This window comes from Rhinoderma darwinii, chromosome 7, assembly GCF_050947455.1.
Source record: "Rhinoderma darwinii isolate aRhiDar2 chromosome 7, aRhiDar2.hap1, whole genome shotgun sequence".
NCBI classification, from domain to species: Eukaryota; Metazoa; Chordata; class Amphibia; order Anura; family Rhinodermatidae; genus Rhinoderma; species Rhinoderma darwinii.
Genome location: NC_134693.1, coordinates 56194239 through 56218550, shown reverse-complemented (window position 1 = coordinate 56218550; position 24312 = coordinate 56194239). Strand labels below are relative to the sequence as shown.

The 24312-nt window shown below is 41.4% G+C and overlaps 1 protein-coding gene across 3 annotated transcripts in view; it reads right to left on the bottom strand.

Annotated features, from left to right (window-relative positions):
* Window positions 1–7762: 7762 nt before the first annotated feature.
* CLCC1 (chloride channel CLIC like 1) overlaps window positions 7763–24312 on the bottom strand; it is a 46490-nt gene continuing 29940 nt past the window's right edge. For 2 of the 3 annotated variants that reach the window (XM_075833401.1, XM_075833399.1), the window contains exons 6-13: window positions 21677–21817; window positions 19610–19703; window positions 16602–16699; window positions 15542–15688; window positions 14129–14389; window positions 12106–12625; window positions 10509–10553; window positions 7763–8159 (exon numbers count right to left, since the gene is read on the bottom strand). In XM_075833401.1, the coding sequence (XP_075689516.1) occupies window positions 8095–8159; window positions 10509–10553; window positions 12106–12625; window positions 14129–14389; window positions 15542–15688; window positions 16602–16699; window positions 19610–19703; window positions 21677–21817 (1371 nt within the window). In that variant the 3' untranslated portion in view covers window positions 7763–8094. Of the gene's footprint in view, window positions 8160–9246; window positions 9564–10508; window positions 10554–12105; window positions 12626–14128; window positions 14390–15541; window positions 15689–16601; window positions 16700–19609; window positions 19704–21676; window positions 21818–24312 lie in introns of those variants that run through there. The other variant, XM_075833400.1, reaches the window with a different exon arrangement.

The following is a 24312-nucleotide window of genomic DNA, read 5'->3' as shown; positions in this document are numbered from 1 at the left end:
CAGTAAGCGAACAACATCTTGGTTACAGACAAACGGGATAGAGGTAATGGAGTGGCCAGCCAAATCCCCTGACCTCAATCTCATAGAGAACTTGTGGGGTGACATATAAAATGTGGTTTATGAGGCAAAACCCAAAAATGCAGAACTGTGGAATGTCGTCAAATTTTCCTGGACTGGATACTTGTTCAGAGGTGCCAGAAGTTGTCCGACTCCATGCAACACAGATGTCAAGCAATTCTCAGAAACAATCGTTATGCCACTAAATATTAGTTCAGTAAAGTGAAATCAAACATTTAATTTTTTTAGTTTATACATGACATTTTTGAGTTTTTAAATAAAAACGCTGGCACTTTTATTTTTTTTGAACAGCCTAATATTCCTTTTTCTTTCTGTAAAGGATTAACACAATTAATTGTGTTTATTATTTTGATTTGGAATTGAATGTTTAGTATTTCTAGTTGCGTTTGCATTTAGGCAAATAAAAAGTTATTATGATTTTGCACTTTATTTGCTTTTTTAAAGTCACTTCTATTTTTTTTTTTTTTTATTAACGCTACTGTACATGGTCTGCCTTGCACACTTTTGTCAAGTTCTATCAGGTGTACACCTTTGCCTCTGCTTCCCTTGGGCACAAATTCTTGCGCCCATCAGTAGAGTAGGTGACCATGTCCTTTATTTCTGTTGCCACCCCTGGAGACTGCTTTAGGACATCCCATGTCTATGTCCCCATGTAACAAACCAGACAACAGGATATTTTTTTTTTGGTTCTTGTGGTTGTCGGTTGGAGGAATTTTTCTCTATCGTTTTGACTTGCCTTGTTTCTGCTTCTCCTACTGCTTACAGAGTGTCTGTAGGTGGGACTACTATTATGATTTCTTTGTGTCATCCTCCTGTCAGATAACAGGAAAGTAAAAGCCTAAACAATGTAAAAATTAGGAACACAAAGCTGTGCGGCTGAAAGTCTGGGCCAGGGTGGTACACCTTATGTATGAAAGTGTGGTCCTTGCGCATTTTTGCTTCTGTATATACCCCTAGAAGTATACACTAAAGCAACAAGCTGGCATTTTGTTTTGATCTCATGAGATTACTGACTTGCAAACTTTATAATAAGTATATATTGAGGTGGAAGCAACCAGGACACCCTTCCCGACCGGTCATTTGCTTTTGAAAGCTACAGTTGTTTTTTTCATTTGTATAATTTGTCTGCAAAGTCTAATTTATTTGGTTGGGCTCAAGTCCTCTAACTTGCAGAACGCCACATTACATCTTTGTAAATTGTACAAAGAAGCCAAAGGAATGCACCAGTCTGAGCCCAGGTCACACATGCAGTTTTTAGCTCAGCTTTTCAAGCCAAAGCCAGAAGTGGATCCAAAATTAAGAAAAGAAAAGACTGATGCATTTACTTTCATATATGTCCATTCCTGTGTTTGTCTAAAAAATAAAAACAGCCAAAAACTGCACCAAGACTGTGTGTAAACCTGGCCTAACTGTTTACACAAATTACTAAGCTATGAAACATGGTATGCAGATTTAAAGTCACCAGGATTTCCCCTCCTGTTTAAAATGTATTTTTAATATTCTAATAAATCCGTTAAATACATACAATGACTTCCATCTACTAACTCGGTTTTTATTTCTGTGCATTCGTTTTTATAAAAAAAAAAAAACTCCCAATCTTTGCAGAAGAAAAAACAAATCAATTTTAGACGGGCTGTACATTAGGAAGCTTTTGAGTGGCTGCTCTGAAATGCACGTTTCTTGGTCGGGCCTCTTTCACACAACAGTATTTTGCTTCAGTATTCGAAAGCCAAAATTAGGAGTTGAACCTTCAAGGGGTTTTCCACCTTCTGATGACCTATCCACCTGATAGGTCATCAGTATATCATTGGTGCGGGTCCGACACCTGGATCCCACACCGATCAGCTGTTCCTGTGGCCTGCGGGCAGCGGATGTTATGGCACATAATGGTATGTACAGAGCTGGAAGCAGTCGGCTCCGTACATAGCATAGCGACCGTGCTGCAGGTCCGCTCCTATTCACTATAATACATTACTGCAGCTTGGCCACTATTCCGTGGCCGGAATCAACTGCTCCCGGCATGTATGTCCGGTGCACGGAGGCACCAGACCAGCTGATCTGTGTGGGGTCTGGGTGTCTGACCCCCACAGATCATGTACTGCTGACCTATCTGGTGGATAGGTCATCAGAAGGTGGAAAACCCCTTTAAAAAGGAAAAGTTATAATGAAAAGATTTGTACCTCTTCCATTGGACCCACTCCTGGTATGGTCTTCCAAATACTGACCAGAATGCTGCTATTTGAAAGTGCCCTCAAAGTGACTTTATTTGAACAAAAATGTGCAGGCTAATATACTGAAATAAAGCTCAGTCATATCGGTCATGAAATGGTTGTGAGAAAAGAGTATCTAAACTCAGTACATCCGAGCAACATGTGAAATCTCCAGGCAATGAGCATTTTATAGTGAAGTCCATGATCTTATTTGTCGTCTAGAAATTGTGTGAGAACAGGAAGATGTCTCACTAGTTGATGACATTGCCATTGGCCATTTTATCCTAAATATATTTTGTGATCACCAGTATAAGCGGTTTCCTTTGCTTAACCCCTTGCGTACCTTCGCCGTAATAGTACGTCGCTGGCCGCATATGCCAGCGTACCTTCGCCGTACTATTACGTCGAAGGATCAAACTGTCACTCTGTGAAATCACAAAGTGATAGCGACATGGCGGCAGCTGTCAGTGATAGCTGACCGCCTCTGTTGCCGTGCTGGGGACAGATCTGCATGCCCCGATGTCGGCGATTGCTGTGATTGGTCAGTCTTTAGAGACTGACCAATGACAGCTATCTATGACGTAGGAAACCGGAGAAAGCTCCTGTCAGCGTCTCTGATCTCCTCATTTCTGTGAGAACTGTGAGGAGATCGGAGAGTGACAGAAATACAGTTGAAAAACAGTGGAAAAACAGCGTTTTTAGTGCCCATCTGCCCTTTATAGTGCCCATCTGCCCTTTATAGTTCCCATCTGCCCTTTATAGTGCCCATCATCCCTCAGAATATAACTAATAATATTCTTTAGTGCCCATTAGGGCCCAGCAGCCCTCTCCAGTGCCCACCAGCCATCTTTAGTACCCACCAGCCATTTTAGTGCCCACCAGCCCCCTTTGCTGCTCATTATAGTGCCCATCAGTCCTCCCTAGTAACAATCAAACCTATATAATACTTTTCTTTAGTGCCCATCAGTATATTAGCCCCCTTTAGTGCCCATCAGCCCTCTTTACTGCCCTATCCTTTAGTTCTTCATAAAAAAAATATAAAAAAACAAAAAAAAACAAAAAAAAAATACAAAAAAAGTTTTAGTAATTTAGTAGTAATTTTGTGTGCTACTTTTGCACGTCACAGTTTCCTTGCCAATACTGTTCAGGAATTTAGTTTTGCACGTCAGGGTTAGTGCAGTGTTATTACACACCCGTAATGTCTCGTCTATTTAGCGTGGAGGAGGCATATGCCATTTTATGTTCAGATACAGATACAGAAAGCGCCAGTGAGGGTGGATCTGAGTTTGTGTTATCCTCCTCCAGTGATGAGGAACCCCCTCAGAAACGAAGCAGGGCTAGTGATCCGAATGAGCCCAGCACAAGTGACCCCAGCACCAGTGACCCCAGCACCAGTGACCCCGTATGGCTACCGCCTACCTCTTACACACCTGAAATTCCTGCGTTTACCTCTGCCCCTGGCATAAAAATAAATCCAACTGACTTTCAGGAAATAGATTTTTTTAAATGTTTTTTTTCGGATACTTTAGTTGACCTAATGGTTGTGCAAACAAATTTATATGCACAACAATTCTTAGGCAAAAATCCGACATCCCATTATGCCAGAACCCAAGCTTGGCACCCAACCAATGCAAATGAAATTGTAACCTTCTGGGGGCTCTTGCTCCACATGGGCCTTGTAAAAAAGCCAACCATCAAATCGTATTGGTCCACAGATATTTTGTACGATACACCTGTATTCCGTGCTGTGATGCCGCGAAAACGTTTTGAGGCCCTTTTAAACTTTTTGCACTTTGCTGACAATGAGCAGTCCCCCCCCCCCCCCCCCCGATCATCCAAATTTTGATAGGCTGTTCAAAATTAGGCCCATCATCACATATTTTAATTTGGTTTTTGCAGAAGTTTATGTTCCTGAAAAAAACATAGCCATTGATGAATCTTTAGTCCATTTCAAAGGACGGCTTCATTTCCGACAATACTTGCCAAACAAAAGAGCCAGATATGGCATAAAAATATATAAACTGTCCGAGAGCCAGTCTGGATACACACACTCCTTTCGTGTGTACGAGGGGAAAGACAAACAGATTAGTCCCCCAGAGTGCCCCCCAGTTCTTGGCACAAACGGTAAAATAGTGTGGGACCTGCTGCATCCTCTGATGGATAAGGGGTACCACCTATACCTCGACAACTTCTATACCAGCGTTCCGCTTTTTAAGTGCCTTGTTGAAAGGAAAACAATGGCCTGTGGCACTGCTCGCAGGAATCTAAAATACCTCCCAAAGCCTTTTCTTGCTGAGAAACTGTCAGTTGGCGAAACCAGGGCACGATATGATGAAAATGTGCTCCTGGTAAAATTCAGGGACAAAAAAGAGGTCCTCATGCTCTCCACCATGCATGGCAACACCACAAGCCCAGTTTCAGTGCGTGGAACAAGCACCACTGTTTCAAAGCCTGTATGCATACAGGCCTACAACAAGCATATGGGAGGGGTGGATTTGGGAGATCAACTAATGAAGCCATACTGTGCCATGCGAAAGACGAAAGTATGGTACAAAAAACTGTCCGTATATTTAATTGAAATGGCCCTCCTCAATTCTTTTATTTTGTACCGAAGTGCTGGCAATCGTTCTAGGTACCTCGAGTACCTTGAAAAAGTAATTAAAAAATTAATTTTTAAAGACCAAGAGGAAGGAGCGAGTAGCAGGGCTTCAGGAAGTGAGGCAAATAGAATTGTCCCTGGCCAGCACTTCCCCAGTGAAGTCCCCCCAACGGAAAAAAAGAGCCATCCACAAAAACGATGTCGCGTGTGCGTGAAGAGGGGTATCCGAAAGGATACAATATATCAATGCAGCACTTGCCCCTCCAAACCAGGGCTTTGCATGAAAGAATGTTTCAGAATTTACCATTCTTCAGTGGACTACTAATTTTTTTCATGCCATTTTCAGGATGTCCATATAAACTTCATCTTAAATTTTATGTCACCTTCATTTAAAAATTGTCCACTTGTGCACCAATTGGATATATAAAACAAAACAAAAAATCATTATACCCCTAGATGAATACCACCATGGTGGCCCAAAATCACCCAAGCAAAAACTAGGCCTTGAAGAGCCTCATGGTACACCTTCACTTCCGGGCCTCACCGTGTGCCTCAATACAAAAAGGTCCTATATAGGGTATCAATGAACACAGGAAAAAAAAATGAATGAATTGTGAGTTCTTTTTTTTCTCATTGGTGCTTGATACATCCCCAAAATGTTTCATCAAACCCACGCGTTTGTAAAATAAATAAAAATTAAAATTCTACCAATTTTGTTTTAATTCCTAATCTGAAAAGTAAAATTTCGCACTATACCACTAGATGAATACCTTGAGCGGTGTCGTTTTCTTAATTGGGTCACATCTTGTGAGTTTCCTCTATATTGGTACCTCATGGGCTCTGAAAACACAATATGATGCCTGAAAAATATTCCAGCTGAATCTGTGATCAAAAACCAAATGGTGCTCCCTCCTTTCTGACCCTTGCCATGTGCCCATATAGCAGTTTACAGCCACATATGGGGTATTGCTGTAATCAAGAGAAAATGGGTAACAAATTGAGCAGTGCTCTTTCTCCTATTGCCCCTTGTATAAATGAAAAGTTTGGGGCTTAATCAACTTTTTATTGGAAAAAATGCAAATTTTCACTTTCACTGCCCAATGTTTATGACTTCTATGAAACATCTGTGGAGTCCAAATGCTCACTACACCCCTAAAACAAAATCCTCAATGGGTGTAGTTTCCAAAATGGGGTCACTTCTTGGGGGTTTCCACTGTACTAATACCTCAGGGGCTCTTCAAATGCAACATGGCGCCTGAAAACCATTCCAGCAAAATCTGCGCTCCAAAATCCAAATGGTGCTCCTTCCCTTCTGAGCAGAAGTTTATGACCACATATGGGGTATTTCCGTAATCAGGAGAAATTGCTTTACAAATGTTGGGGTGCTTTTTCTCCCTTTTTCCTTGTAAAAATGTGAAAATTCTATGTTTTTTCAGAAAAAAAGTATATTTTCATCTTCACAGACTAATTTCAATAAATGCAGCGAAAAACCTGTGGGGTCAAAATGCTAACTATACCGCTAGAAAAATTCCTTGAGGGGTATAGTTTCCAAAATGGGGTCACTTTTGGGTGGTTTCCACTGTTTAGGTCCCTCCAGGGCATTGCAAACATAACACGGCACCGAAAACCATTCCAGTAAAATCAGCACTCCAAAATCCAAATGGCGTTCCTTCCCTTCTGAGCCCTGCTGTGGGTCCAAACAACAGTTTATTACCACATATTGGGTATTGCCGTAATCGGGAGAAATTGCTTTACAAATGTTAGGGTGCTTTTTGTCCTTTATTCCTTGCAAAAATTCGAAATTTCTACGTTTTTCCAGAAAAAAAGTAGATTTTCATTTTCACAGACTAACTCCAATAAACATAGCAAAATACCTGTGGGGTCAAAATGCTAACTATACCCTAGATAAATTCCCTGAGGGGTGTAGTTTAAAAAATAGGGTCACTTTTGGGTGTTTCCACTGTTTTGACACCACAAGACCTTTTCAAACCTGACATAGTGCCTAAAATATATTCTAAAAAAAGCAGGCCCCAAAATCCACTAGGTGCTCCTTTGCTTCTGAGGCCTGTGTTTCAGTCCATTATCACACTAGGGCCACATGTGGGATATTTCTAAAAACTGCAGAATCTGGGCAATAAATATTGAGTTGCGTTTCTCAGGTAAAACCTTCTGTGGTACAGAAAAAAATTTATTACAAATGAATTTTATAAAAAAAAAATGAAATTTTCAAATTTCAGCTCTACTTTCCTTTAATTCCTGTAAGACGCCTAAAGGGTTGAAACACTTTCTGAATGCTGTTTTGAATACTTTGAGGGGTGCAGTTTTCAAAATGGGGTGTTTTATGGGGGTTTCTAATATATAGGGCACTCAAAACCACTTCAGAACTGAACTGGCCCCTGTAAAAATAGCCTTTTGAAATTTTCTTGAAAATTTGAGAAATTGCTGCTAAAGTTCTAAGCCTTGTAACGTCGTAGAAAAATAAAAGGATGTTCAAAAAACGATGCAAACATAAAGTAGACATATGGGAAATGTGAAATAGTAACTATTTTGTGTGGTATTACTATCTGTTTTACAAGCAGATAGATTTAAAATGTGAAAAATCATAATTTCTTCATATTTTCTCTAAATTTTGGTGTTTTTCACAAATAAGCAATAAATTTACCGACAACATTTTTTCACTAACCTAAAGTACAATATGTCACGAGAAAAAAATCTCAGAATCAATTGGATAGGTAAAAGCATTCCGGAGTTATTACCACATAAAGTGACACATGTCAGATTTGAAAAAATGGGTCTGGTCCTCAAGGCCAAAATGAGCTGGGTACTCAAGGGGTTAACTCGAGGCGCAGGGTAAACGGAAATTCTTATCCATACATTAGTTTCAATACTTTACAAGTGTCCGTTTATTGAAGTCATAATTGTTCTGTAGTAGATCAGACGAGTGCAAACATTTCTGCAGCATTGAAAGGAATTGTAAACAGCAGAATAATACGATTATAGTCCACAGGATATCAGAAATAAAAAAAAAACGCAAAGCTTCTCTCATGAATCACAGGGCAGGGTCCCGTCATTACAGATCAGTAGTTGCTGAAGCAGAGTCTGAGGGTGAGGGAATCTCCCAGTCTCACACACAGAGACATAAGGCTATGATGGCTGTGTGTGGAGGCTGCTGATTGGTTGCATGTATCTCAGCTGTTGATTGGTGCTTCACAACCCACAGACACTTCCTGCTGCCGCCTCATTCAGAGCTGTGCACATGGAGCTGCAGGAAACTGAGAATAGAAAGTAAAACCTGCTTATTTTTCATAAGGAGAAGCTTAGTTCCCATGTCCATTACGTGCAGTACAACTTGGGGGGGAGTTTTTTGGTTTACAACCTTTAAATAACATACTAGAAGGATTAACCCGTTAGTGACCGCCCATAGGTGTTTTTGCGGCAGCCACTTACGGGCTTTATTCCGATGCAGTAGCCTTTTTAGCGTGCTGCATCGGAATAAAGAAACACAGCAGGGAGCAGGTAAATCTCCCTGCTCTCAGCTATCGGAGGTAGCTGAGGGCTGGGAGCAGACCTGCTAGAACAGGCAAGATCGATATCAGTATCAATCCTGCTCATTTAATCCCTCAGATGCGGAGCTCAATAGTAAGCGCCACATCTGAGTGGTTTTGGAGAGAGGGGTCTCCCTCTCCCACCCTGCTATACGATCGCAGGGTGCCGGTGACTTCTATGGCAGCCGGGGGCCTAATAAAAGGCCCCCAGGTCTGCCTCTAGTTAATGCCTGCTTGGCCATGCCAGAGGCATGGCTTAACAGATGAACGTACGTTTTACATGGACAGGCAGTAATAGGGTATGTGCGCACACACACTAATTACGTCCGTAATTGACGGACGTATTTCGCCCGCAAGTACCGGACCGAACACAGTGCAGGGAGCCGGGCTCCTAGCATCATACTTATGTACGACGCTAGGAGTCCCTGCCTCGCTGCAGGACAACTGCCCCGTACTGTAATCATGTTTTCAGTACGGGACAGTTGTCCGGCAGCGAGGCAGGGACTCCTAGCGTCGTACATAAGTATGATGCTAGGAGCCCGGCTCCCTGCAGTGTGTTCGGTCCGGGACTTGCGGCCGAAATACGTCCGTCAATTACGGACGTAATTAGTGTGTGTGCACATACCCATACAATGCAATACAGAAGTATTGCAGTGTCTTATAAAAGCGATCAAATTTCCAGCATTTTTTCTTTTAATGTTGATGATTATGGCGAACAGTTAATGAAAACTCAAAATTCAGTGTCTCAGAAATTAGAATATTATATAAGCCCAATTTCAAAAATGATTTTTAATACCGAAATGTTGACCTACTGAAAATTATGTCCAGTATATGCCCTCAATACTTGGTCGGGGCTCCTTTTGCATGAATTACTGCATCAATGCGGCGTGGCATGGAGGCGATCAGCCTGTGGCACTGCTGAGGTGTTATGGAAACCCAGGTTGCTTTGATAGTGGCCTTCAGCTCGTCTGCATTGTTGGGTCAGGTGTCTCTCATCTTCCTCTTGACAATACCCCATAGATTATCTATGGGGTTTAGGTCAGGCAGGTTTGCTGGCCAATCAAGCGCAGTGATACTGTGGCTATTACACCAGGTATTGGTACTTTTGGCAGAGTGGGCAGGTGCCAAGTCCTGCCGGAAAATGAAATCAGCATCTCCATAAAGCTTGTCAGCAGAGGGAAGCATGAAGTGCTCGAAAATTTCCTGCTAGACGGCTGCATTGACTCTGGACTTGATATAACACAGTGGACTGTTGCTCAGTGTCCAATGTCCTGTTTCCAGATGAAAGTAAATTTTGCATTTCATTTGGAAATAATCTGGAGGAAGAGTGGAGAGGCATCAATTCAAGTTGCTTGCGGTCCAGTGTGAAGTCTCCACAGTCAGTGATGGTTTGGGGAGCCATGTCATCTGTTGGTGTTGGTCCACTGTGTTATATCAAGTCCAGAGTCAACACAGCCGTCTACCAGGAACTTTTCGCATCACAGCATTTTATAAGGGGATAGAGTGGGTTTTTCATTTTTTAATTATTTTTACTTGGGATTTTTATTTAATTTATCAAAGCCTTTATTACACCATTTTTAAAACTTTTTTTTAGTCCCACCAGGGGACTTAACCGCAATAATTTGATCGGTTTTATAATACACTGCAATACTTCTGTATTGCAGTGTATTATGCCTGTCAGTGTAAAACTGACGGCCATCTATATTCATTCACTAAAAGCAAACCTTGGGGCCCCCAGCTGTCATAAAATCTATTGGCGCATCGCGGGTTTGCCGATAGGGTGAGAGAGGGAGCCCCCTTCCTCTAAAACCACTTAGATGCTGCAGTCAATAACGACCTTGGCATCCAAGGATTAATTGGGCAGGATCGATGCGGATTTAAATCCTGCACGCTAGAGCAGGTGTCCGGCTGTCTTTAGACAGCCAGACACCCGCTCCAGCTGGCGCAGGACACCCGTGCTGGGCTTATGTCACAATGCTGCCTTTTGACTGTGCTCTGGCATAAGTACCCTTAATGGTCACTATGAAAACACGTATTGGCGTTCATTAAGGAGTTAAATGATCAAATATTACTCACCTTCTCCATCGGTCTTCTGTTCTGAAGGATCCCTTTTCACAGCACCTTGAAAACCAAGCAATAGATTATTCATCCTATTTAGAGAAGGGGCCATATTGCGGTTGACAATGCAGGTCATGAATGACATGATTACTCTACCTCTTTAAAAACAAGTTCTGCAGCAGCTGAGGTGTGTATTATAAGGAATAAGGTACCTACTACAAATAACTAAGAACATTAGTACTGCTGAAGTTCCTGGACTTGTATAAAAGCACTCTTCCTGCAGTCTTGTTCCTTTATGTGGTAATGGCACTTTTATATTCTGCATATTTCTACTAGAAGAGAATGGCAAACACAAACATCTTCTGGAACGATCGTAGGATCAGGCGAAGGAAAACAAAATCTTTGGTGTAGAGTCCAATTCTCACTTGTTGAGGCTTCACTCTCAATTCATACTACATGTTTGTTGTATCACTGTCAATTACATGTAATGTGTTCTATATATAAATTGGGTTCATTCATACTTATGTGGGTGCATATGTAGCCAGGTGTCTGCATGCAAGTCTTAGTATAGAAATTTGAGTTGGGACTGCTCCAAATAATTGTTCTTATTTTTTTGCCGTTTAACAAAGCACAGATCCATGTCCGAGATTATAAATATACAATAGATTTTGGCACTTGCTATGGTTCTCTCTCTGTAAATATCAATAGGACATCCTAATTTGAGTTCTATATAACTGGCAGGGAAATTATGCCCTATATCGGTGGTCTGCACCCTGCAGCTCTCTGGCCGTTATAAAACTGTTGTAGAGCAAGGTGCAAACCCGTACCCTAACGTTATAGGCTTAAATGGACACTAACTTTTCAAACAACGTATGCTGATCTAATAGTATACCTGATATAGAACAACTTTGTAATTTACTTACTGTTAAAATGTAGTTGTTTATCCATAAAAATTTGATGTGAACTTACTGCCATTAGGTGGCTCTCTTCCTGTAATCTGCTGTCCACCAAAGTCCGTCCCAGTTTACAGAGCAGATTTGATATGCTGCAGAAGGTGTGGGGGGGTATGTCTCCTCACTGCCTGGCGTCAGTCTATGGAGAGGGGAGGGGAGGGGAGGAGGGAGCAGTGGAAGAGCGAGAGACACACAGACGTCCTGTTAAGATTTCTGTCACCCCAGTGCTGGATTCTAAGCTACACTGCTCATTACTGCTGTATAATGTCCTCCATGTTGCTGCTGTTTCTATATATATTATAGATAGAGATAAGAGAGCAGGACTCTCCTCTTACATGTGTGCTGTGTATAGAAGACATGATAGCAGTTAGTTGTCTCTGATCTAGTGGGCGGAGTCTGAGAATTAGAGAGAGCCTACAGAGGGGAAAAATGCTAAAAACAAATGCTGAATACATATAAGTCATATAATGACCAGAAATACATAAGGATAAAGGAAGCAGCACTCCAGGTAAAGTGACTAGAGTGGTTTATTCACCAATGATGCAGATATGTCAGAAATCGTGTTATTCCTCATTTACACACACAACAGCTTATTCTGAAAAGTTAGGTACGCTTTAACCAAGACTTCCATTACTTCAATACAACAATTTGTTCCTTTTTACCTTTAAGCTTAAATGATTTGTCATGTTCTTCTTTCCATGACTGTTCTGTACAAGATATCTCTTCCACTGGGTCCTCTCTCCTTTGCTCTTGGCTACAAGATATTCCATGTAGAGGCTCCTCTTTCGTTTGATGTTCACCATAACATTTTTGGTCTACCCACTCTACTTCCATTTGCTCTTGTCCATTTACAGGCTCTGTTTTACTTTGCTGTGTACTATTCGATATTTCCTGTATAGAGTCATGCGTCTTTTCATAGTTCGTTAAACATCTCTCCTCTAGACGGTCTTCTTTCCTCGGCAGTTGACCAAAGGAGCTTTTTTTAAATGGGTCATTTTCCCTTTGCCGTGAACCATACAATCTCTCTTCTTTTCTTTGATGTTTTTCAAAGGAGCTCTGTTCTAAAGGTTCTGCAGTTTTTTCTCTTGGCAGTTCTCTAATAGATGTCTGCTCTGTAAATTCTTCCTTCCTTCGTGTTTGTCCACCATTCCTAGCTTTCAAAGGAAAGTCCACATCTGTAAACTACAAAATTCATTTAGGTTTAAAATTTTGCAAATCAAATAACTGAAGAGGAGAAATTAAAGAATGCTATCGCTAAGGCCCACTTCACATTGCGTTATTGCCCTTCGTTAATTGTGTAGGTCGGGAAAGCTCCCAATGTACACGATAAATGTGCTCATAGGACTTCATTTTCCTGACAGACCAAAAGAGTTTCCTTTTGGTCTGCGTCAAGCTGGTATACGTCAGTACACCTTTTTTTTATTTTTTTTTGAAGGATCCAATAGCGTAGTAGACTATGCTATTAAATCCTAAGGGATCTCACCAAAAGAAAACGTATACCGCACAGTATACATCTTTTAACATGGCAGCCTAAGGATGACAGATGCCACTGTATAGCATCCGTCACAGATATACAGATTAGACGTATACCTCAGGGAGCCTCTGACGTCACTGTCCATATATGAACAGTGACGTCAGGAGCAGTGTCAGGGTCCCCTGGCTGATGCTCTGCTCGGGGACTCCGGCACTGGGGAGTCTCCTGAAGTCACTGTTCATATATGCGCCTGAGTCCCACTGCACCCTTCCACTGCACAGGACGTATGTAATATGTCAGAATATAAAGACTAGAAATTGGGCTCAAAGCCCAGAATATTAACTTAAAAAAAACTAGGCTCAAATCTCTACGTGTAATATTCCGGGTGCAGCACTCGTTTGAAGCAGAATGAAAAGTTTCACCTTCCTGGTTTGGCGTTTCTATAAGCGAAGGCTGCAAGGGAGAGCTGGAAGAAAGATCACAGCGGGTTACTATCATCTCTCTCCTGCACAGCCTTCCAGTGACCCCAGGGGGTGATATAGGAACCTTTCTTGATATCACCCTCTTTTACCAATGAGAGAGGATACGTGCTCGGTCACATTTTGTGGGGTCTTTTTTTCCCAACCACAGGGATGAGAAAGTGAGCAGTTGCACATGTAATCACCCCAGCGCCTAAATCAGGACATTTGTCGATACAGTGACTCGGCATCTGATTTGAAGAGATTTTGATCTATTCAGTTTTGACAATTGTGTGAAGATATGCGCATGTAAACATAGGCATGTATGAACTCTGCACATCCTAAAATTACTTATTAGGGGTATTGTGTGTCTCAGGCTCTGATTGGATCAAACTTTTAGTGGGTGTCTTTTATAAAATATAGGGGTACAGTATGATTTTTTTTTAAATTCTATAATTCAGGTTCTTTGTGTATGTCAAAAGGTGTGAACATTTTTGCACTAGCGAAAGGATTAAAGTGTGAACTGGTGAAAAAAGTTGTTTAAAAGTTCCTTTCCCTTTAACTTTAGATTATAAACTCTTTTCCATTCAACTTACTGACTATTTATCACATGCACATACTCATGGAGGAGAATATTATTTTCAAGATTCTCCAAACACAATTAGACACAGATGAAACATGAAATCTAAATATCTGACAGAATTGAGGAGATTCTGGGCTATTCTACAAAGCAGTAAATAGTTAAAAACTTACATCTGGCATACGCAAATTATTCCTGTCACTTGAAATATCCATTGCTTGCAGGCTCTCCGGCCTTTGATTTCTGGGATATCTGTAGTTATCTTGCACATATCCTGGTTCTAAATAGTGGGGCTGTTGATACGATCCTTCAATAAAATTTCCATAACGTGGTCTCTGGGACTCTGCAGGTGGCAACCTCTCCCGCTGTGTCTCTCGATTGTTTCGGTGCATAAGAACTTGTCCAATTGTTGTGCTTGCCCCATAACAAGTAACCTGGAAATAAACAAATAAATTGTAACGAAAAATTAATACTTATATGTAGCCTAAAGCACTAGAGCTATGAAAAATCTATGGAAGCTACACAAGGGCACTGTTTTGATGCATTAGCTTCTAAGGACTAGTTCATAGTTTTTTTTGGTGCTGTTTTTGAAGCGGAAACCGCGCCCAAAAAAATGTCCGACATCGCCGCCCATTCATTTCACGGACGAAAAACGTGGCAAAGAAGGTGCAGGCAGGTCAAAATCTGCCCCAAAATTCCTAAAGGAATTTTGAGGCAGATTTTTCTGCCTGCAAAAAAACTGTGATCGTACCCTTAGGCTATGTTCACACAGAGTATTTTGACGAGTTTTTTGCCGCGGAAACCGCGTATCTCTTACGTAATCTAATAGGCACTTTGATGTAGATAACTACTGTTTTTTTAAAAAAAAAAACAAAACGTTTATTTTTGACCAAGTTACGAACATTTTAAGATTTATGCAAATTTGTTCTTAATGCACAAATGGGCGTTTTTTTTACTCTTCACCAAGTGGGCGTTGTAAAGAAAAGTGTATGACGCTGACCAATCAGCGTCATACACTTCTCTCTTCATTCCAGCTCAGCTTGATCCACAGCACAGAGCGATCTTGCGAGATCACTCTGACGTCACTTCATCCAGAGAGTCCTTCACCGGAGCGATGGAAGACTGAACAGACATCGCCTCCAGCCACTGCAGATTCAGATAAATGTCCTGGCACAACTGGAGGCGATGTCTGTTCACTCTTCCTTCGCTCTGGTAAAGGACCTGCGGGAGGAAGTGACGTCATAGCGTGATCTCGCGAGATCACGCTGTTCTGCGGAGCTGGAATGAAGAGAGAAGTGTATGACGCTGGATTGGTCAGCGTCATACACTTTTCTTTACAACGCCCACTTGGTGAAAAGTAAAAAAACGCCCAGTTGGGCATTAAGAACAAATTTGCATAAATCTTAAAATGTTCATAACTTGGTCAAAAATCAATGTTTAAAAAACCTGTTATCTACATCAAAGAGCCTATTAGAGTAGGTAGGAGATAAGGCACTTATAAACTGGTGACAGAACCTCTTTAATGTAAAAGTTTTCATTTAAAAGAACAAGATCATAAAAAGGGAAAAAATAAAAGATATACTCACCATAAAAATAAGTGCTATAAGAAGAAGTACTAGCAATTGATAGAAAACAGGGATCTCTGCCAGCAAGCCATTTAAAAACTCTCCCATTGCTTTCCCCACATGTTTTAAAGGTTCTGTTATGAAATCTGTAAAAGTAAGAGCCAATGCCTGCACAGGGAAGAGAAGACAGTACCCACCAGTCAAATATGCATTGTTAAAAATAACAGCTGTAGAATATGTTTAATACATGAACACGGATGGTACTTTTTGTCCTACTCTGTAATCTTACAATGGCTCAGGCTTACTCATTCATCCTCATAGTAGAAATATAGAAAAATTGCGCACGCATCAGTTGCTAAAGAAATGCAGGAAAAAAAAGTGCTTACAGAGGAGAAAAATGGAGGAAAATAACGGATGACACACAGAAAGCACACGTATGCAACATGGACATTTATATGGATGAAATACGGTCTGGACTTTGCGGACACATCAGATACGCTCGTGTGAATAAGGTCATAATCTTCAGGGAGGGCGGATCACACAAGTTGAACTGTATCAGAGTGTATATTGGGAGGAGAGCAACACACTGGCAGTCTGCAGTGGGGAGGGGATTAATCACTCAGGCTGTGTATGAGTGTAGAGAGAGGAGAGCATACATGTCAGACTCTGCAGGGGGAGGGAGGGGGAAATCACACACTCCTAAGCAACGGTGTCTTTTAGCACAAGGAAGAAGAGATTCCTCATGGGCTGTAGAAGACGAGAGAAGTACAAACATGAAGCTCAGCTGATACATGAAGGCAGCAGCATTCTGGACGCACAGACTTCACATCCGGTATGTCTTCCTGGGAGGGACACGACTACACGAGAAAAGTCTGAAACTAGCAGCAGATTGTAAACTGCATATCAAGGGGTCTGAATTAATGAAAGAATTGAGATTGCAGCCTGAAACTCAGTAAAACTTAAGGTAACCACTAACATATTTACAAATATTTTTTCCCATGTCAAAAAGGTATTCATAGCATTTAATGGCCATTTTTGACATTTTAATACAAAACTGTACAACGGCTAATTCAAAACTAACCTTTGTAGGTGGAACCATGAGAACTGGATTTATCATCAGAGATTTAAAATATTCTTCGCAGGGATCATTTTGGAAAGTGGAAGCTCCCTTGAACCATTCTGTCACAACAAAATGAAAGGTTAAAGGGGTTGTACTAGGAGCGACAATTATCATCTATCCACAGAATACAGTAGGTGAAAAATGTTTGATCACTGGGGGTCCCACCACTGAGAACCCCAACGACCGCGAGAACTGGGGTCCTGAATGCACCGTTTCCCTTCGCTGCACCCCCGCAGTGAGAAGCTTGGCGTGGTGATCAAGCATGTGCCCGATGCTCCATTTAATGTCTATGGGATTTACAGAAACAGCAGAGCGCTGTACAGGGCTGTTTCCATCAGTCCCAAAGACTTGGAATGGAGCAAAAGTGCATGCTCGACCACCGCTCTAAATAAAACCTTCCTGTGATTGGTGGGAGTCCCAGCGGTAGGGACCCCAGCCATCAAACAATTATCACCTATCCTGTAGATAGGTGATAATTATAAATTCTGGTACGACCCCTTCAGACTATACTGATATAAAATATTAATAATGCATTGCCAATTGTGTACAATTTTTTTACTTCACCTATTGTGCACATATATACAGAACAACATTACCTCTGTATACAAATTAAATAATTTCTTTATTCCATACTATAACTGATAGTCACCCCTACTTAAAGTGGTTTTATGATCTTTAGTGGGGTTGTCCAGTAAGAAGAAATTGATAGCTTATCCCAACGATAGACCATCAACATCCCATCGGTGGGGGTCCAACTCTCGGCACCCCTGCCTATCAGCTGTTTTGAAGGGGACGCTGCGCTCGTTAATGGGGGAGCTGGAGGCCTTGGTACTGGAGGAACATATTGATACAGTTGGTGTTGCTGAAACATGGCTGGACTCTTCTCATGACCGGGCTGTGAATCTACAGGGTTTTACACTGTTTCGGAAAGACCGGGCAAATAGGAAAGGTGGTGGTGTATGTCTGTATGTGAGAAGCGATATGAAGGCGAGTGAAACACAATAGTGGGTCAAGAATGTGAGGAGGTTGAAACGTTGTGGGTGGAATTACAAAGGGAGGTAAATACTGAAAAAAAATATTTTTGGTTTAATCTATAGAACCCCCAATATAACTGAAGAGATAGAAGTTCATTTATATAAACAGATGGAGCGGGCTGCACAGGCGAGTACTGTAGTGATAATGGGAGATTTTAATTACCGGGCTATTAATTGGCGTCATGGTTCGGCTAAAGCTGTGAAGGGGAGAAATTTCTTCAACCTGTTGCAGGAAAATTATATGGCCCAGTGTGTGGAAGACCCGTCTAGAGGTGAAGCTCTGTTGGATCTGGTCATTTCTAATAATGCAGAGCTTGTTGGGAATGTCAATGTTCGTGAAAACCTCGGTAACTCATCACAATATAGTAACATTTTACCTATACTGTAAAAAACAAACACAGGCTGGGAGAGCAAAAACATTTAATTTTAAGAAAGCTAATTCAGGATATAGACTGGGAAGAACTAATGTCAAATAATGGTACAAATGATAAATGGGAGATCTTAAAATCCACTTTGTATAATTATAGTGCAAAATGTATTCCTTTAGGCAACAAGTATAAACGACTAAAACTTAACCCCACATGGCTTACACCTTCTGTAAAAAGGGCAATACATGACAAAAAAAAAGGGCATTTGAAAAATATATATCTGAGGGTACAGCTCTCGCCCTTGAAAAATTACAAAAAGCTTAGAGAGCTGTTCGCGCGCACATCGATGTCACCACTCCCGCCGCCACGGATCGAGAAGAGACGAAGAGGAGAAGCAGAGACGAGGAGAAGAAGAGGAGACGAGGAGATCTACTTACATCCGTGAATGTGCATGCGAACGACCGTGCACGCATGCGTGAGGGCGCGCGCGCTCTATCTGCAGAACAACCACCAAGTTTGTGTGTGTTCTCATGGGAGGGAACACAGCGCAAGCCGCCCTGACACTGTCTGCAGCTGATTGGACAGTGTCAGAGCGAAGACATCACGCCCCCTTGCCTTTTAGTTAGTTAGAAACACTCTATTGACAGTTCAGGGGCTTATTTACATCTCGGGCACCAATTATAACGGCACCGATATGTAAATAAAGGATGGAGTTAGAAAAACAATTTTACGTGAGACAGGATTTGTGAAGCCCTGCCTATAACATGCTACACTCAACTGCACATGTAATGTAATAAAATCAGCAAAAATACAAAACGAAAGGCAGGTGGCCAAGGATAGCAAAATAAATCCCAAAAAATTCTTCACGTATATAAATGCAAAAAAGCCAAGGTCTGAACATGTAGGAGCCCTAAATAGTGGTAATGGGGAGTTGGTCACAGGGGATCAAGAGAAGGCAGAGTTACTAAATGGGTTCTTTAGCTCTGTGTATACAACAGAAGAAAGAGCAGCTGATGTAGCTGGTGCCAGTGCTGCTAATACATCAATTAATATACTGAATTGGATGAATGTAGAGATGGCCCAAGCTAAGTTAAATAAAATAAATGTGAACAAGGCACCGGGACCAGATTGGTTACACCCACGAGTTCTTAACCCCCTTTGCGCATCACGACTTAATAGCACGTCCTGTGGAGGGGGGTGATGTATGGAGCAAGCTCATGCGCTGAGACCACTCTATACGATGCGGGTGTCAGCAGTGTATTACAGCATCGAAGGCATTAGAAAGAGTGGGCGGCTCCGTCCGACAGCCCATCTGCCAACACGCGATGCGATCGTGCGGTGCCGATGGAGGTCTTGGCAGCCCAGGGGCTTAATGAAGGCCCCCAGGCCTGCCTTCTCTCTGCCTTTGTTAAAGGGGTTCTACCATCAGAGAGATTTATGACATATCCACAGGCTATGTCATAAATGTCAGATAGATGCGGGTCCCAATATTTTTTTTTAAAAGCATGTTTGTTATTAATAAAAAAACAAGCCGATGGGTTCGGTGGATACATTTTTATTGCCTTACCAATCAGACTTTCAGACCAGCTTATTTTCTCACCACAGTTGCCATCAAACTTATGCAGCTTTGCTAGTTCTGCCTGCCGTTCTGCAAAAGCAACCTGAAAATGAAGATGGAACCTTACAATCAATTATAGAACTGCCATTGATTTCTGTTCTTCTAGAGAATACCTCCCTACATATGGGGGATTTATTAAGATGCCAGTCTTAATCTAAAAAGTGCTGGAGTAAGATGTGCCTAATTTATTAGGTGCACCTCTTAATAAATGAAATGCATTTCTGGCTGTTCGTGCGCCAGAAAGGCTAATTTACTCCAGCTTCAAGCCAGATTAGATTTGCGCTGAAAAATTTGTTGAGCCGTGGATTTCTCAGCGCAAATTGCAACTTTTGAGGCATTTGCGAAAGAATAATATAATTCCTCCCATTGAGTCTAACGGAAAATGGCATGATTTCTTTTCTATCAGATTTGTACGGAATCTCGATAGAAAAATCACTCTATGACTTTGTATGAAATGGGAGGCTTAACCCCTTAGTGACCACCAATACGCCTTTTCACGTGAGTCACTAAGGGGCCTTAGGCTAGGCCAGCGCTTTTTCACGTGAGCCTAGTCTAAGTCCTGCACGGGTCTCCCGTACAGGCTGGAGCCGGGGCTCAGCTGTCTGATGACAGCTGGGCTCCTGCTCCAACACCCGCGATCGAAGTTTACTTCGATCGCGTCCGTTTAACCTGTTAAATGCCGCCGTCAATAGCGACCGCGGCATTTAACTTGTTTATAGAGGGAGTGAGCTCCCTCTGTCACCCATCGGCGGCCCGCAAATGCAATCGCGGGTCTCCGATGGGGTGTCATGGCAGCCGGGGGCTTGATAAAAGCCCCCAGGTCTGCCCTGGACATATGCCTATTAGGACGCGCCGGAGGCTTGTCCTAATAGATTGCCTGTCAGATTTACACTGACAGGCAATAATGCTCTGGTATACGAAGTATACCAAAGCATTATAGCAGCGATCTGAAGATCGCACAGTAAAGTCCCCTAGTGGGACTAATGAAATAAAGATTAATAATAAAAATGACAGTAAAAAAATAAATAAAACCATTTTTTTTCCATAAAAAGTGGTTTTATTTAGTAAAAGTGTAAAAAATAAATAAAAGTACACATATATGGTATCGTCGCGACCGTAATAACTCAATTAATAAAGTTAATATGTAATTTAAACTGCAAGGTGAACACCGTAAAGAAAAAAACGCAAAAAACAATGGCGAAATTGCAATTTTTTTCCATTACCCCCCAAAAAAGTTAGAATAAAAATGAATCAATAAGTCCCATACACCCCAAAACAGTACCAATCAAAACTACGTCTCATCCCGCAGAAAACAAGCCCAAAAAAATCACTACATTGATGAAAAAATAAAAAAGTTACAGCTCTTGGAAAGCAACGATGCAAAAACAAATAATTTTAGTTCAAAAGTGTTTTTATTGTGCAAAAGTCGTAAAACATAAAAAACCTCTACATATGTGGTATCGCCGTAATCGTACCGACCCATAGAATAAAGGTAACATGTTATTTACGCCGCACAGTGAACGACGTCAATTTAAAAACGCATAGAACAATGGTGGAATTTCAGTTTTTTTTTATAATCCCCCCCAAATAAAGTTAATAAAAAAATTATATGTACCCTAAAATGGTGCTATTAAAAAGTACAACTAATCCCGCAATAAACAAGTCCTCATACAGCTATGTAGACAAAAAAAAAAAAAAAGTTATAGCTCTTTGAATGCAACTATAGAAAAACGAATAAAATAGCTTGGTCATTAGGGCCTAAAATGGGCTCATCACTAAGGGGTTAAAGAGGTACAATAGAGGCCTCATGGACTTCTATTGCAGCCCTTTTACGGCTTCCGACTTCAAACGAGTGCTGCACCCTGAATACTGTACACAGAGCTTGGTATTACTTGTAAGAAAACGTACATTTTAGTCACTGCGTTTAAAGTCTTGATGTATTACAGTTATATGGTTAATAGATTTTTAGTGTTGCACATATGCGCTAAACAAGTCCCTTCCCTTCTTAGAGCTTACCTTGTATAAATACATCCAGTTCCAAGCCACACTGACAATAAAGCTTAGTACACAGAGTCTTTTTATCTGTGTAAACCATCCAATCCGCGACCAAAGCTCTGTCGCTATGATTGATACAACGCATGTAACACACAGGAGAATCTGTTGAAAAGTAATCACGAAGGTAGGATTACAAAAGACATCCAAACACTTGATGCTAGAAGACATCTTTCTGGATTTATTTTTTTTAAACAGTTGATATGTAGCATCTCATAGAAAAAAAATATATAAAAAAATTGTCAAACCCAATTAAACATTGCAGGATAAGAAATATATCAGTCTCTAGCGCTCCTTCTCTGTATGTGTGATGGAAGGAGATGTAGTGTTGGTTAACACATGGTCTGAAACTACCATAGATCATCATTTAGTAACTTCATATGGGTTGTCATGGAGTCTAGTTTTTAAAGAGGATTTGTCACCAGATTTAACAATCAAAACTGAATACATTATTAAATACAACTTTTAGACTTTCAAAAACCATGTCTGAATGGCTATATAATATTTTCTCAAAGATTTCCAGCCTGGTATAAAAAAAAAACAATATACGAGTCCAGGATTCATTCTAATATCAGACGGGAACATTTTGATATAGGATTATCAAGCCATTTTTACAAGAATTTTCAAGATAAGTACACCATGTTCATCAGATCTGGTGAAAGATCGTTTTTAAATATTCAGTCTTTCCTTAGTTATATCGGTTTCTGAGACAGCTTGGAGAATTGAAATCTGTGAAAAAGAATCTAATAATAATAATAATAATAATATTATAATAAGTAAAAAGATGCTGTAATACAAAGCTTAAAGCGTAGCTAAACGTTTGACAAACTTCTGACATGTCATAGTGACATGTCAGAAGTTAGGATTGGTGGGGGTCCGAGCACGGAGACCCCCAAGAAATCGATAGACCAAAGCAGCTGAAGCGCTCAGCCGCTTCGTGTCTGTTCGGCTCATAGACTTTCTATTGAGTCCGTACACCGATACATTTATTTCCGGAAAAAGCCGAGCAGACATGAAGCGGCTGAGCTCTCACCCGAGTGCTTCAGCTGCTTCGTTCTAGCAATTGGTGGGGGTCTCAGTCACTATGACATGTCAGAAGTTTGTCGAACGTTTAGCTACACTTTAATGTCAATTCTTTATATTATACTGCCAAGGTTCTAATAAACAAAATTTATATATATATATATATATATATATATATATATATATATATATATATATATATATATATATATTCCAATTGCAAATGAACACAGCACTCCAAAGAAACATATATTAGGCCACGTACACGTTTACTAGAGGATGAATCAGTTCCCCAACTTGAAATATACAAACACCATAGAGCAAAGTAACGGCACCAGTGCTTCAAGATTGATGAAAAAGGGTGGATTTATTCACCTCAAGTGAGCAGCAACGTTTCGGTCCGTCACAGAACCTTTCTCAAGCTGTGACGGACCGAAATGTCGCTGCTCACTTGAGGTGAATAAATCCACCCTTTTTCATCAATCTTGAAGTCCTAGTGCCGTTACTTTGCTCTATGATGTTTGTAGCACATGAAAGGAGTTGGAGATTCTGAGGGTAGGAGGCAGCCGCAGCTTATAGGAGACAGGGTTCATCTGTTGCAAAATCTCAAATGGGCTGAGGAGCCTGGGAGCAACCTTGTATGAAGGCACCTTTAAACGAATGTTCCGTGAGAACAGACAGACTTTGGTACCTGGAAGATACTGAGGCGGCTCTCTTCCCCAAATGCAAAGTCAACAGCGGGTACCTGAGATGTAGTCGACACAGGAAGAGGGACTCTAGGATGTTGACTATACCCAATGTAAAACGGTGTGGAAGTGGTGAACTCACTTGTGTGATTGTTATACGAGAACTCGGCCCATGGAAGAAGCTGTACCCAGTTATCATGCTACAAGGAGATGAGGTGGCGGAGATAATTCTCCATGACCTGGTTGATCCTCTCGACTTGCCCATTGGACTGGGGTTGATAGGCTGAGGAAAAGTCCAATCTCACATCCAGGAGTTTACAGAGGGCTCCCCAGAATTTTGAGGTAAATTGAACCCCCCCGATCGGACACAATGTGAAGGGGCAAGCCATGCAAGCGGAAGATGTGCTGAATGAAGAGACTCGCCATTTGGGGAGCAGGAGGCAGGCCGGTCAGCGGAATAAAATGTGCCATCTTCGAGAACCGGTCCACCACCACCTAGACAGTGTTGCTTCCTGCTGAGGGAGGAAGGTCTGTGACAAAGTCCAATGCAATGTGCTGCCGGGGGGCATTGGGGACAGGCAGAGGCGAAGGGCATCACCAGGTATTCGTAGTGCCCGTCTCGGGTGTTGAACGCCGTCTTCCACTCGTCCCCTTGATGGGTTCAGATGAAATTATAAGCCCCACGCAAGTCTAATTTTGAAAAAATCCTGGCTCCTCATATACGGTCAAACAGTTCGGATATAAGTGGCAACCGGTATTTGTTCTTGACTGTGATCTGGTTGAGACCATGGTAGTCAATGCAGGGTCAAAGAGATCAGTCTCTTTTCTTAACGAAGAAGAACCCGACCCAAACCCTTCAAATTCTCCTTGATATAGGCCGATATGGATAAA